This window comes from Acinonyx jubatus, chromosome X, assembly GCF_027475565.1.
Source record: "Acinonyx jubatus isolate Ajub_Pintada_27869175 chromosome X, VMU_Ajub_asm_v1.0, whole genome shotgun sequence".
In the NCBI taxonomy this organism is placed as follows: domain Eukaryota; kingdom Metazoa; phylum Chordata; class Mammalia; order Carnivora; family Felidae; genus Acinonyx; species Acinonyx jubatus.
The window spans coordinates 58663495-58674886 of record NC_069389.1 but is presented as its reverse complement, the minus strand read 5'-3'; the positions used below and the strand labels follow the sequence as shown (position 1 = coordinate 58674886).

The following is an 11392-nucleotide window of genomic DNA, read 5'->3' as shown; positions in this document are numbered from 1 at the left end:
AAGGCAGAGAGAGAGAGAGAGAAAGAGAATCCCAAGTAGGCTCTGCACTATCAGCGAAGAGCCTGATGCAGGCTTGGACTCATGAACCATGAGATCATGACCTGAGCCAAAACCAAGAGTCAGACGCTTAACGGACTGAGCCACTCTGGCGCCCCTTTATTTAGAATTTAAAAGTGCCTTTTCTTTTTTTTTAATTAAAAAAATTTTTTTTAATGTTTATTTTTGAGAGACAGAGCACGAGCAGGGAAGGGGCAGAGAGAGAGAGAGAGAGAGAGAGAGAGAGAGGGAGACACAGAATCCAAAGTAGGCTCCAGGCTCTGAGCTGTCAGCACAGAGCCTGACATGGGGCTTGAACTCAGGAACCATGAGATCATGACTTGAGATGAAGTTGAATGCTTAGCCGACTGAGCCACCCAGGCGCCCCTTAAAAGTGTCTTCTATTTTATCGAACTTCAATTGCTTTTCAGATTTGATTTTTAAAAATTGATTTCAGCATATGAAACTGAACATTTTTATAACTGTGACAATACATTTTTCATAAACTCTTAAATATAAATATAACTTTCCTATCTATGAAAATGAACATTTTTTTAATCGCCAAAGTTCCAATCTTAATGTCTACACTTCTTAGATTTTAAAAAATATTTAAGTCTAAACTTTCCCATAAGTAGGTTTATGTCAACAATTTTTTCTGAAGGTTTTTTTTTTGTTTTTTTTTTGTCATTGTTCTCTGTCACAAAGCTACTTACGTACATTATACATATTTTTCTGGTTTATTTTCACTAAACTATACACTCTTTGTAGGGCCAGGTAAAGATGTCTTTCAATGTTATTTAAAAGCTAATGAGATCAGAAAATTCAAAGCAATCAATATATAATAAAGTTAAAGTTATTTAGCAAGGTCATACACATTTTCAGAATCAGCTTTATTTATACAATGAATCTCTGAGGAAATGTCATCTCAGGGTACTTTGTGTATCTAAGACAGAACCACATGTCCCCTCCCCATGCACATTCCATTCTTTTACCTGGTGTTCTTTTTCTCTACAGCAATTTATCTCCACTGACACACTATATTATTTTTCAATAGATTCTAGGCCTATGTTCCCAAACTCGATCTTATTTGTTCACTGATATATCCTCAATTCCCCCAACAGGGGCTGGCACACAGTAGTAGCCCTTAATTAAATGCTAAAGCAAAACACAAAGAACCTGGAAATTGGCTGATACCCAGAATGACTGTCCAATAATCAGATTCACCAATGGTGCAGAAACCCATTAATTACAGTATAAGACATCTAAAAGTGAACAACTTATTTGGAGATTTTTTTTCCAGCCCTTTCCTCCTAGCCTGGGAGTAGCCTCCATCTATCAACTTTTGGTCAGTGAAATGGTTTGAGAGAAAATAATACAATTATCTATCAACAAAAGGAGGGAGGGACAAAGGAAAAAAAATTAAGCGGTAGCCTCAATGGGGCATTCCCGGGCCAGATGTCCAGACTCGCCACAGCGGTAGCAGTTGACTTCACTCATCTTGCTGCAGTTGATGGCCATGTGGCCAATCTCACCGCACCGGTAGCATTTGACTTGGGTGCAGTCTTTCTGAATGTGGCCATATTCACCACAAGAGTAGCACTTCTGCTCTTCCTGACGGTCACAATCACGAGCCAGATGGCCTGGTCTGCCACAAGTGTAACAACACTGCTCTCTCTCTCGCTTAGGCTCAGTACAATCTTTGGCGATGTGGCCACTTCTCCCACAGTTGTAGCAGATGCCCTCGAGAAGATCACAATTCTTAGCATGATGACCAGACTCACCACAGCGGTAACAGATGTCAGACGGGTTGGTGGAACTGCACTGGGAACCTCTGCCATGGCCTCTAGCTCCACGCCCTTGACTTCCTCCTCCTCTAGGGCATCCCCGGGCCCAGTGGCCAGAGCGTCCACACTTGAAGCATTCCTTATTGCTCATGGCGATGGTGAGATCTTAGGGCGAGCGGGCCCACCACTGCCCCTGAGGCTCCGACGCACCTCTCCTTAGGGCGGCTTAGAAACAAGTGGCCGTTTTTCTCTAGGTGCCTCAGTGACATCACACAAGGTTTGCGCACGACCCCACTCACGTGTCACAGGCATTCCAGCTGCCCTTCCCGCCTGACTTTTCCTTCCATTCTTGAAGTGAAAAGCATGGCTGAGTGATGGTATTTCCTGATTTAAAAAAAAAAAAAAATACTTGGGTCTTCAAGTTTGTTTGAATCCCTCCCTGCTCAGACAATGTACCCTGTAGGATTTCTTATATTAAGAATTAGGTCTTCTACCCTATGACCCAGCAATAGCACTGCTAGGAATTTACCCAAGGGATACAGGAGTACTGATGCATAGCGGCACTTGTACCCCAATGTTTATAGCAGCACTCTCAACAATAGCCAAATTATGGAAAGAGCCTAAATGTCCATCAACTGATGAATAGATAAAAAAAATTGTGGTTTATATACACAATGGAGTACTACGTGGCAATGAGAAAGAATGAAATATGGCCCTTTGTAGCAACGTGGATGGAACTGGAGAGTGTTAGGCTAAGTGAAATAAGCCATACAGAGAAAGACAGATACCATATGGTTTCACTCTTATGTGGAACCTGAGAAACTTAACAGAAACACATGGGGGAGGGGAAGGAAAAAAAAAGAGTTTAGAGTGGAAGAGAGCCAAGCATAAGAGACTCTTAAAAACTGAGAACAAAGTGAGGGTTGATGGGGGGTGGGAGGAAGGGGAGGGTGGGTGATGGGTATTGAGGAGGGCACCTTTTGGGATGAGCACTAGGTGTTGTATGGAAACCAATTTGACAATAAACTTCATATATTGAAAAAAAAAAAGAATTAGGTGTTCTCCGTGATCTAGTAGATGACCAGTTTTTATATATGCCCTATGGACATAGGAAAAATATGTATGAGATGTATCTAATCCAGTACATGAAAGAAACAAATTATAGCAAAGTAGACTAACTTCCTTTTTTGTTTTAAAAAATAAAATACAAACATCCACAAAGATATGAGATACATAAAGCAGAAAAAAAAATCTTTAAAATGCCACAGTGAGATTTACTCACATTCTTCCATATTTTATTGCAGGAATGTTAGTTTTCAATATAATCACCAGCATTTAAGTTATGACACTTAACCCGATTGAAGCATTCAGTATAAAGAATACATTATTACTTGGAAAATAAATTACAAAACTGTAATTTAAATATTGGACAGATTTCCTCTCTGTTGTTTTCCAAATTGTTTATATCTTACATAAACTATATAAAGATTTATGGACATGTTCATTTATATAGCTATAAAAATAAATATGGAAAAGTAGGTACTGAAATATCCACCATAGCTATTTTGGGGCTATATGATTGAATACAATTTTTTCTCCTTATTTTCCTTTTCTATACTTTACAATTTTTGAAATGAATTTAGTTTGTTGGTAATTTTTAAACTGCACAATAAATATTTTTCCTTCAGCTACTAGTTAACTATATGTTTTGCTTATGAATTTTTTCCAGGCAGCCAATACAAATGTATTTGGTAAAGCATAGGCATGAGAATAGTAAATGTAGCAGTTGGTCTTTATTTTTTTTTAATTTTTTTTTTCAACGTTTATTTATTTTTGGGACAGAGAGAGACAGAGCATGAACGGGGGAGGGGCAGAGAGAGAGGGAGACACAGAATCGGAAACAGGCTCCAGGCTCTGAGCCATCATCAGCCCAGAGCCCGACGCGGGGCTCGAACTCACGGACGGCGAGATCGTGACCTGGCTGAAGTCGGACGCTTAACCGACTGCGCCACCCAGGTGCCCCGAGTTGGTCTTTATTTTGAATGTGACTTGATTGGAATGTACAACTGATTCCATAAATGCAATGACAAAGATAAATATTTTCAAAAATTAATACATTTAGAGCCAAAGAGCATGGGCAATCACCATATATAGAGTAATGAAATGAGTTTTATTCCTAAACAATTAAATGATTCTGCATAAATGGTTTCAAAAAGCAAAAATTCTCTCCCTGGTTCAAAATTTGATATATGCTTATTAAATTAACCTTATTATCATGTTTAAACCCCCCCTAAGGTTTATACTTTTATTAAAGTAATACATGTCCATAGTTAAGAGCATTGATTTTCAAATAGCTTTAATTGGGACATGAAGTAAGACTTGCATTTTACATTGCAACAGAGGATATGTGTGTGTGTTATAACTCAAGTAAGTTTAAGAAAAAAATATTTACCTTTAATGTGTGCAATTCACTTTGATGTTTTCTTTTATTTTAGATATTAAAAGAATAATTTACTATGCCAATAAATTTGATAACCTAATATAATGGATGAATTTCTTATAGAGTTTCTTATAAAATTTCTATGAATTTCTTATATAACTGATACAAGTAGAAAATCTAACAAGTTCTCTATCCAATTAATTTTTTTTAATTTAGAAACTTCCAATATATTTAAGAAAGAGCCCACATAAAAAGTAGGATCATATGTAATGTAAGCTACACACTGGAATGTATTAAAAGTTGTACATGGCAAAAGGGAACTTAAAATGATGAAGTAACAGTGAAATTTATATGTCTATATCTATATACCTTAGGTTCATTACACCACCAGCTGTATTTGCCTAGCCTGGGACTGTTGGGTAAGACAAGGGGAAAGAGGAAATTAATATTAATTTGATATGTATAGTACAGTAGACACTATGGTATAAATTTTGAATTAGGAGGGCAAATGATTTCTATAAGAAAATATATTCTTTCCTGTTCTTCTTGAGGCTTAAAATCCTAAAAATCTAATTCAGTTTAATATATGGGAAGGCAATATGAAATTTCAAAGATAAGTGATGAATTTGTGAGCACCTGCCACTCTTTTTTTCCCCCATCAGGCAAACACCCTAGTTTTATATTTTTTCTTTTTCAAGGTTTTATTAAATTCCAGTTAATATTAACATCCAGTGTAATTTTAGTTTCAGTTGTAGAATTTAGTGATTCATCACTTACATACAACAGCTGGTACTCATCACAAGTGCCCTCCTTAATACACATTACTTATTTAACCCATCCTCCCATCCTCTCCAGTAACCCTCAGCTAGTCCTGTATAGTTAAGAGTCTGTTTCCTAGTTTGCCTCTTTTCTTTCCCCTATGTTCATCTGTTTTGTTTCTTAAATTCCACATGTGAGTGAAATCATATGGTATTTGTCTTACTCTGACTGACTTATTTCACTTAGCATAATACTCTGTAGCTCCATCCACGTCATTGCAAATGGCAAGATTTCATTCTTTTTTATGGCTGAGTAATATTTCATTGTATATTCATGTATATATATGACCTCTTCTTTATCCATTCATCAGTTGATGGATGTTTGGGCTTTTTCCATAGTTTGGCTATGATGTTTTTTATTCATGTTGTAATAAATGCTGGTGGTGACCCATTACATTGATCTCTTAAATACATTACATGATTATAACTGACAGTTTCAAAACACACTGAATTAAAGAGTCATAACTTTAGATAATGCTTATGAGTTCTTCATGTTTCAATTTTAGATGTTTCAACTTATCTATTGTTTTCCATTTCAGAGAATGAACATTTAGCCCTCTGTTACCTACACCATCTTTTGGTCCACATCATACACTTACACATTTCAAGTTCTCCACCCTCAACCCACCCCCCACTGTTTCACCTTTCTCCTAATATTAGGAGAATATCCAACATTTACATAACTATAAGTATGTAAATGCTACTCATGGCTCAGCCATGAATACTCTGATCAATTTTCACTACCTGCACAGCTTTTTGTCTCCTGGAGTTAGTTATTGTCATTCTTCATTTCCTTAGTTTCTCATACGTTTACCTCATTTCTATTTTACAGATCTATATGGCTACTTTTATACCAGTACCACACAGTCTTCATTACTGTAGTTTTGTATTTTGTTTTGAAATTAGTTAGAGGCCTCCAACTTTGCCCCTTTTCCAAAATGTTGTGACTATTGAGTCTCTTGCATTTCCTTATGAATTTTAGTATCAGTTTGTCAATTTCTGCAAAAAAAAGGCAAATTAGATTTTGATATATATTGTGGAACCTATAGATAGAATTGGAGAGTGTTAACAATATTGAGTCATCCAATTCATGAGCACAGGATGTTGTGTCATTTATTTAGGTTTTTATTTTCACTCAATAATATTTTGTGGTTTTCAGTGTATAAGTCTTACACATCTTTTGTTAAATTTTTTCTAAGTATTTCATTCTTTTTGATGCTATTGTAAATGGGATTATTTTCCTAATTTCATTTTTGAGTTGTTCATTGCTAGTATATAAAAATACAATTATTTTTGTATATTGATCTTTTATCCTGCTACCTTGATAAACTGAACTGATTTAGAGTACCAATAGTTTTTTAGTGGATTCCTTAGGATTCGATAGACAAGATTATGTCATCTGCAAGTGGAGATAGTTTGAATTCTTCCTTTCCAATCTGGGTGTCCTTTATTCCATTTTCTTGCCTAATTGCCCTGACTAGAACTTTCAGTACAATGTTATAGAAGTGGTGAGAACCAACATCCTTGTCTTATTCCTGATCTTAGGGGGAAAACTTTCAGTCTTTAAGACCATTAAGTATGGTGTTAGCTATGGGTATTTTATACACATTCTTTTTCAGGTGAAGAAGTTCTTTTCAATTCCTACTTTGTTGAATGTTCTTATCATCAAGGGGTGTTGAATTTTGTCAAAAGCCTTTTCTGCATCTCTTGAGTTTGTCTTGACTTTTTGCATTTGCTAGAACCACCAGTTGAATAGAAGTTGTGAAAGTGGGCATTATTGTCTTGTTCCTGACCTTAAGGGGAAAATGTAGTCTCACCATTAAGTATGATGTTAGCTGTGAGTTCTTGGTAGATGCCCTTTATCTGATTGAGAAAGTTCCCTCCTATAGGAATAGTTTTGCTAAGCAAATAGGAAAGTTTGCTAAGCACTTTTTATCATAAAAGTTCATTGGATCTTGTCAATGTCTTCGTGGCTATTGAGATGATCATGTAGTTTTGTCTTTTATTCCATTAATGTGGTGTATTATGTTGATTTTTATGTTCATCTAACCCTACATTCGTCAGATTAATACTACTTGATCAAGGTGTATAATTCTTTCTTTATGCTGCTGGATTTGGTATGCTAGTATTTTCTTGAGTATTTTTGTATCTTTATCGATAAAGAATGTTGACATGTAGCATGTTTATGATGATGATAATGATATCTCTGGTTGTCATTTCAAGGTAATATTGATATCAAAGAATGATTTTTAAGGACTTTCCACATCTTCTACTTTTTGGAATAGTTTGTAAAGAATTGATACTATTTCTCTTTTAAATGTTTGGAAATTTTCACTAGGTAAGCCATCTCAGCCTGGGATTTTCTTGTGGGAATTCTGTAAAATACTAATTTAGTTTGTTGTAGCTCTATTCAGGTTTTCTATTTCTTTTTGAGGCAGCATTGGCAGTTGTGTCTTCTGGGAATTTGTTTAATTCATCTAGATTACCTAATTTATTGGCATACAGTTGTTCATAGTATTCCTTTTAGTTCTGTAAGGTCAGTAATGATGCATTCTCTTTCACTCCTGATTTTAGAAATTTGAGTCTTTTCTTTTTTCTTGGCCAGTTCAGCCATGTTTTTTGTTTTTTGTTTTTTTGTTTTTTTGTTTTTTTCAATTTTCTTGCTCTTTGAAAAAGCCACTTTTGGCTTTGTCAGTTTTCTCTAGTGTTTTTTTTTTTTTAACTTTTTATTTCACTTATTTTCACTCCAATTTTTATTCTTTCCTTCTGCTTGCTTTATGCTTAGTTTGCTCTTTGTTCAGTTTCTTAAGGTTATCGATATGAGATCCCTTTTGTTTTTATAATATGGGTATTCACAGCTATATATTTCCCTCTGAACACTACCTTAGCTGCATCCCATAAATTTTGTATGTTGTTTTCTTTTTCTCAAGGTGTTTACTAATTTTCCTTGTGATTACTTCTTTAAGCTTCTTTAAAGTATGTTGTGTTTTCTTTTTCTCAAGGTGTTTATTAATTTTCCTTGTGATTACTTCTTTAAGCCACTGGTTATTCAGGAGTGCAGTATTTAACTTCCACACTTTTGTGAATTCCCCAAATTTCCTTCTGTTATTGATTTGTAATTTCATTCCATTATGATTGGAGAATATACTTTGTATAATTTCAATCATTTTACATTTATTGAAGCTTGTTTTATGACCTAGCAAATGGTCTCTCTTGGAAAATGTTTCATGAGTGCTTGAGAAGAATGTTTATTCTGCTGCTATTGGTTGGCACATTCTCTAGATGTCAATTAGGTCAATTTGACTGATACTATTGTTCCAGTTTTCTGATTGCTGATTTTCTGTCTACTTGTAGTATCCCTTATTGAGAATAGGATATTGAAGTCTCCAACTATTATTGTTGGATTATTCATGTATCTATTCAATTTTGTCTGTTTTTTCCCCAGCGCTTTGGGGATCTTTTGTTAGGTGCATATGTGTTTTTAGTTGTTACAGTTTCTTGATGAATCATCCCTTTTATCATTATAAAATGCTTTAACCTTTTAAATATTTCTCCAAGGTGTCACATTTATCTCCATCACACTACTACTCTAAAGCAGGTCTACATCATCTCTTGACCAAGTGATTTTCTAAAATGAAAAGTTGACCACATCATTCTCTTGCTTAAAATATTTCTCCAGAATAATTACTAGATAAACTCTGTTAGGTCCAAGAGAGGAAGTAATCTTCCCAAGATCAAATTAATATAGTGACAGAGCTAAGACTACATCCCAGGCTTCCAAATTCCCAGTTGAATACTCCCTTTACTGTATGTACCACTGAGCTGGGTACTTTGGATTGGCTCATTCAATCTTCATTTAATTATCCTTCTCATTTGAGAAGTTGGAAAGTCAAAAACTCCACTTTCTATACTCACTTGCAGCCATAGTTCTGTATGTAAAATAGGGTCTATCAATCAGAATCAACTCCTCAAGATTTGGAAGACAAATGTGGCATCTTCCAGTTACATTTTGCCCATTCCTGCTGGCAAGCAAATTGTGCAGACTTGCTGCACAAATAACATTTCGATGTTCATTCACCAGCACTGTTTGCCAATAATCAGTTATGGTGGTGACAGCAGATGGTTTTTCATTTTGGCTTTGGTATATTCTGGAGTTCATGGATGCAGTCATAGCCTCATAGATAATAGCAACTCTGGTTAGTCCGTTTTTTATTTTTGTTTTTGTTTGTTTTGAGAGGTACTGTGTAAATTCTGCCCTAGGTGGGGCCACCAGAACCATGATCCATTCTCCCAATTCTAATGGGGACCCCATTACCCTGGGCCTCAGGGTTCACACTCACTATCTTAGACCGGAGTCTATAGACCCAGTGGCAACACTGTAATCCCTCTTCTGGGAGTACTTAAACCTTCAAGCCCACATTCTGGATTTCCTAAACACTGTCTTAAGGGCCTGTAGGCTGAGAATCTCTGATCCGAGCCCCTGGCTTTCCCAAGACCCCTAAGTCCAGTTCTGGGACTCTGGATCTCAGATTCAAGCACACAGACACATTGAAGATGGCTTACACCAACTTGAAGCCCCCATCTAGAGAACCCATAAGACCAGGACCCCTACCTTTAATGTTGCATATGCATAGACTCAGTCCAGGGCCCCTCAAGCCAGATGGGGATGTACTGAATTGGGAGGGGACTTCAAGCCCTCAAGAATGGCACCTTCAAGCCCCAGCCAGAGGACAGGTCCCCACCAGAAGGCCTCATATTATTCCTCAATGTCCAGCTGCCAGAAATGCATATTCTGTGGGGAGGGGATGGGCTCAGGGGCAAAGTGGCCACCTCACCCCTTTTCCCCCTCAGGAATCCTAAGTCTTAGTCATGTTCTCTTAGGTCATTTTTTGAAAGGTGGTGGCTTCAGGGAAGACAGGGGCCTGGGGTGGGGCCTGGGGAATGTGCATGCAAGACTGAGATAGCAGTAGCAGTGGTGAGAGAACTCTGGTTGGTCAGTTCCATATTTTTCTAGGAGTTATTCCTTGGACTCCGCCTAGAACCTGTTCCTCTTTTCCTTCCAAATAGTTTGTAAACATGTGATTTTCTATATTAAATTCCTTCCTACATCTAAAATACAGATGGGTTTTCTGCTCCTTGAAATGAATCCTGATTGTTAAAAACATCTCCCAAATTTATAGTTATGACCTCCTTAAAAACATACACATCCTCTTAAGTGACACACCTTTGCTTTATAACCAGCAAGATTATGGGAATATTGCCCATACACAAGAGTGGGTGGATGGATTCTAGGCCCTAATATAACTTATATTTGCCCCCTGCCTGGATTTTGTTGCAACAGATCATTCTCCAAGTAATTTATCAGGAGTCGATAAACAAATCAATCCTGTTACTTGGTCTCTTAGCCATCTTGTTCACATATTCAAACTAATTAACTTTTAGCAATGAAATTAAGGCCTTTATTAACATGAGTTTGTTACTGTACCATCTTGCCAGTCTCTGCTATCCTGATCCCTCATTCCTCAAAACCACAAAGAACAGACGAGTTCTTGTGCCATCATGGAAAAATTATTCGACTCTGAGAAGACAAGGGTACTCATTTCCTCAGTTGTTTTACATCCTTGTAATGACAGCTTTTGCAAAGTTAAGTCCAGTTCTATGTCAGATTTAGCTGCTGTACAATTTGACAAGGCAAAGCTGTATTCGAGGGTTTAATAGAATATTCTTTTTGACTACCATTCCTCCCTGCACCCCAACCTCAATTCAGGGTATTCACAGGTTTCAGGAAACCCCCCATGTGAGTCAAGATTCTTCAGAGAAGCAGAACCAACATGATATCTCTATCTATATCTGAATATATATGACCATACCAATATGATATATATATCTCCAACATGGTTATAATTATATATCTATAATTATAATTATGTATCTATATCTATCTGTGAAGTCCAAAATCTGGGAATAGATGGTGTTGCAGTTCAAGTCTACAGGCTATCTGTTGGCAGAATTCTCTCTTGCTTAGAAAAGGTTAGTCTTTTGTTCTAATTCAGCACTTCAACTGAAGGATGAGGCCACCTCCAGTATGGGAGACAATCTACTTTACTCAAAGTCCACGGATTTAAATGTTAATCTCATCCAAAAACACCATCACAGAAACATCCAGAATAATATTTGACCACTATCTGGGCACCATAGCCCAGCAAAGTTGGCCCATAAAATTAACCATCACATCTTCTAAGAAAGGGTATAAGGTGAGGGAAAAGAGGGAAATAGAATGTTAGACTAAAATGGATAGATACAGTAGAGTTCTC

At 36.7% G+C, this 11392-nt stretch overlaps 1 protein-coding gene across 1 annotated transcript; it reads right to left on the bottom strand.

The window, feature by feature from the left end:
* Positions 1-907: 907 nt before the first annotated feature.
* Positions 908-2111, bottom strand: ZCCHC13 (zinc finger CCHC-type containing 13). Its single transcript, XM_027053615.2, has one exon. It carries the CDS (start codon positions 1969-1971, stop codon positions 1456-1458), a length of 516 nt encoding a protein of 171 aa, XP_026909416.1. The 5' UTR covers positions 1972-2111; the 3' UTR covers positions 908-1455.
* Positions 2112-11392: the final 9281 nt, after the last annotated feature.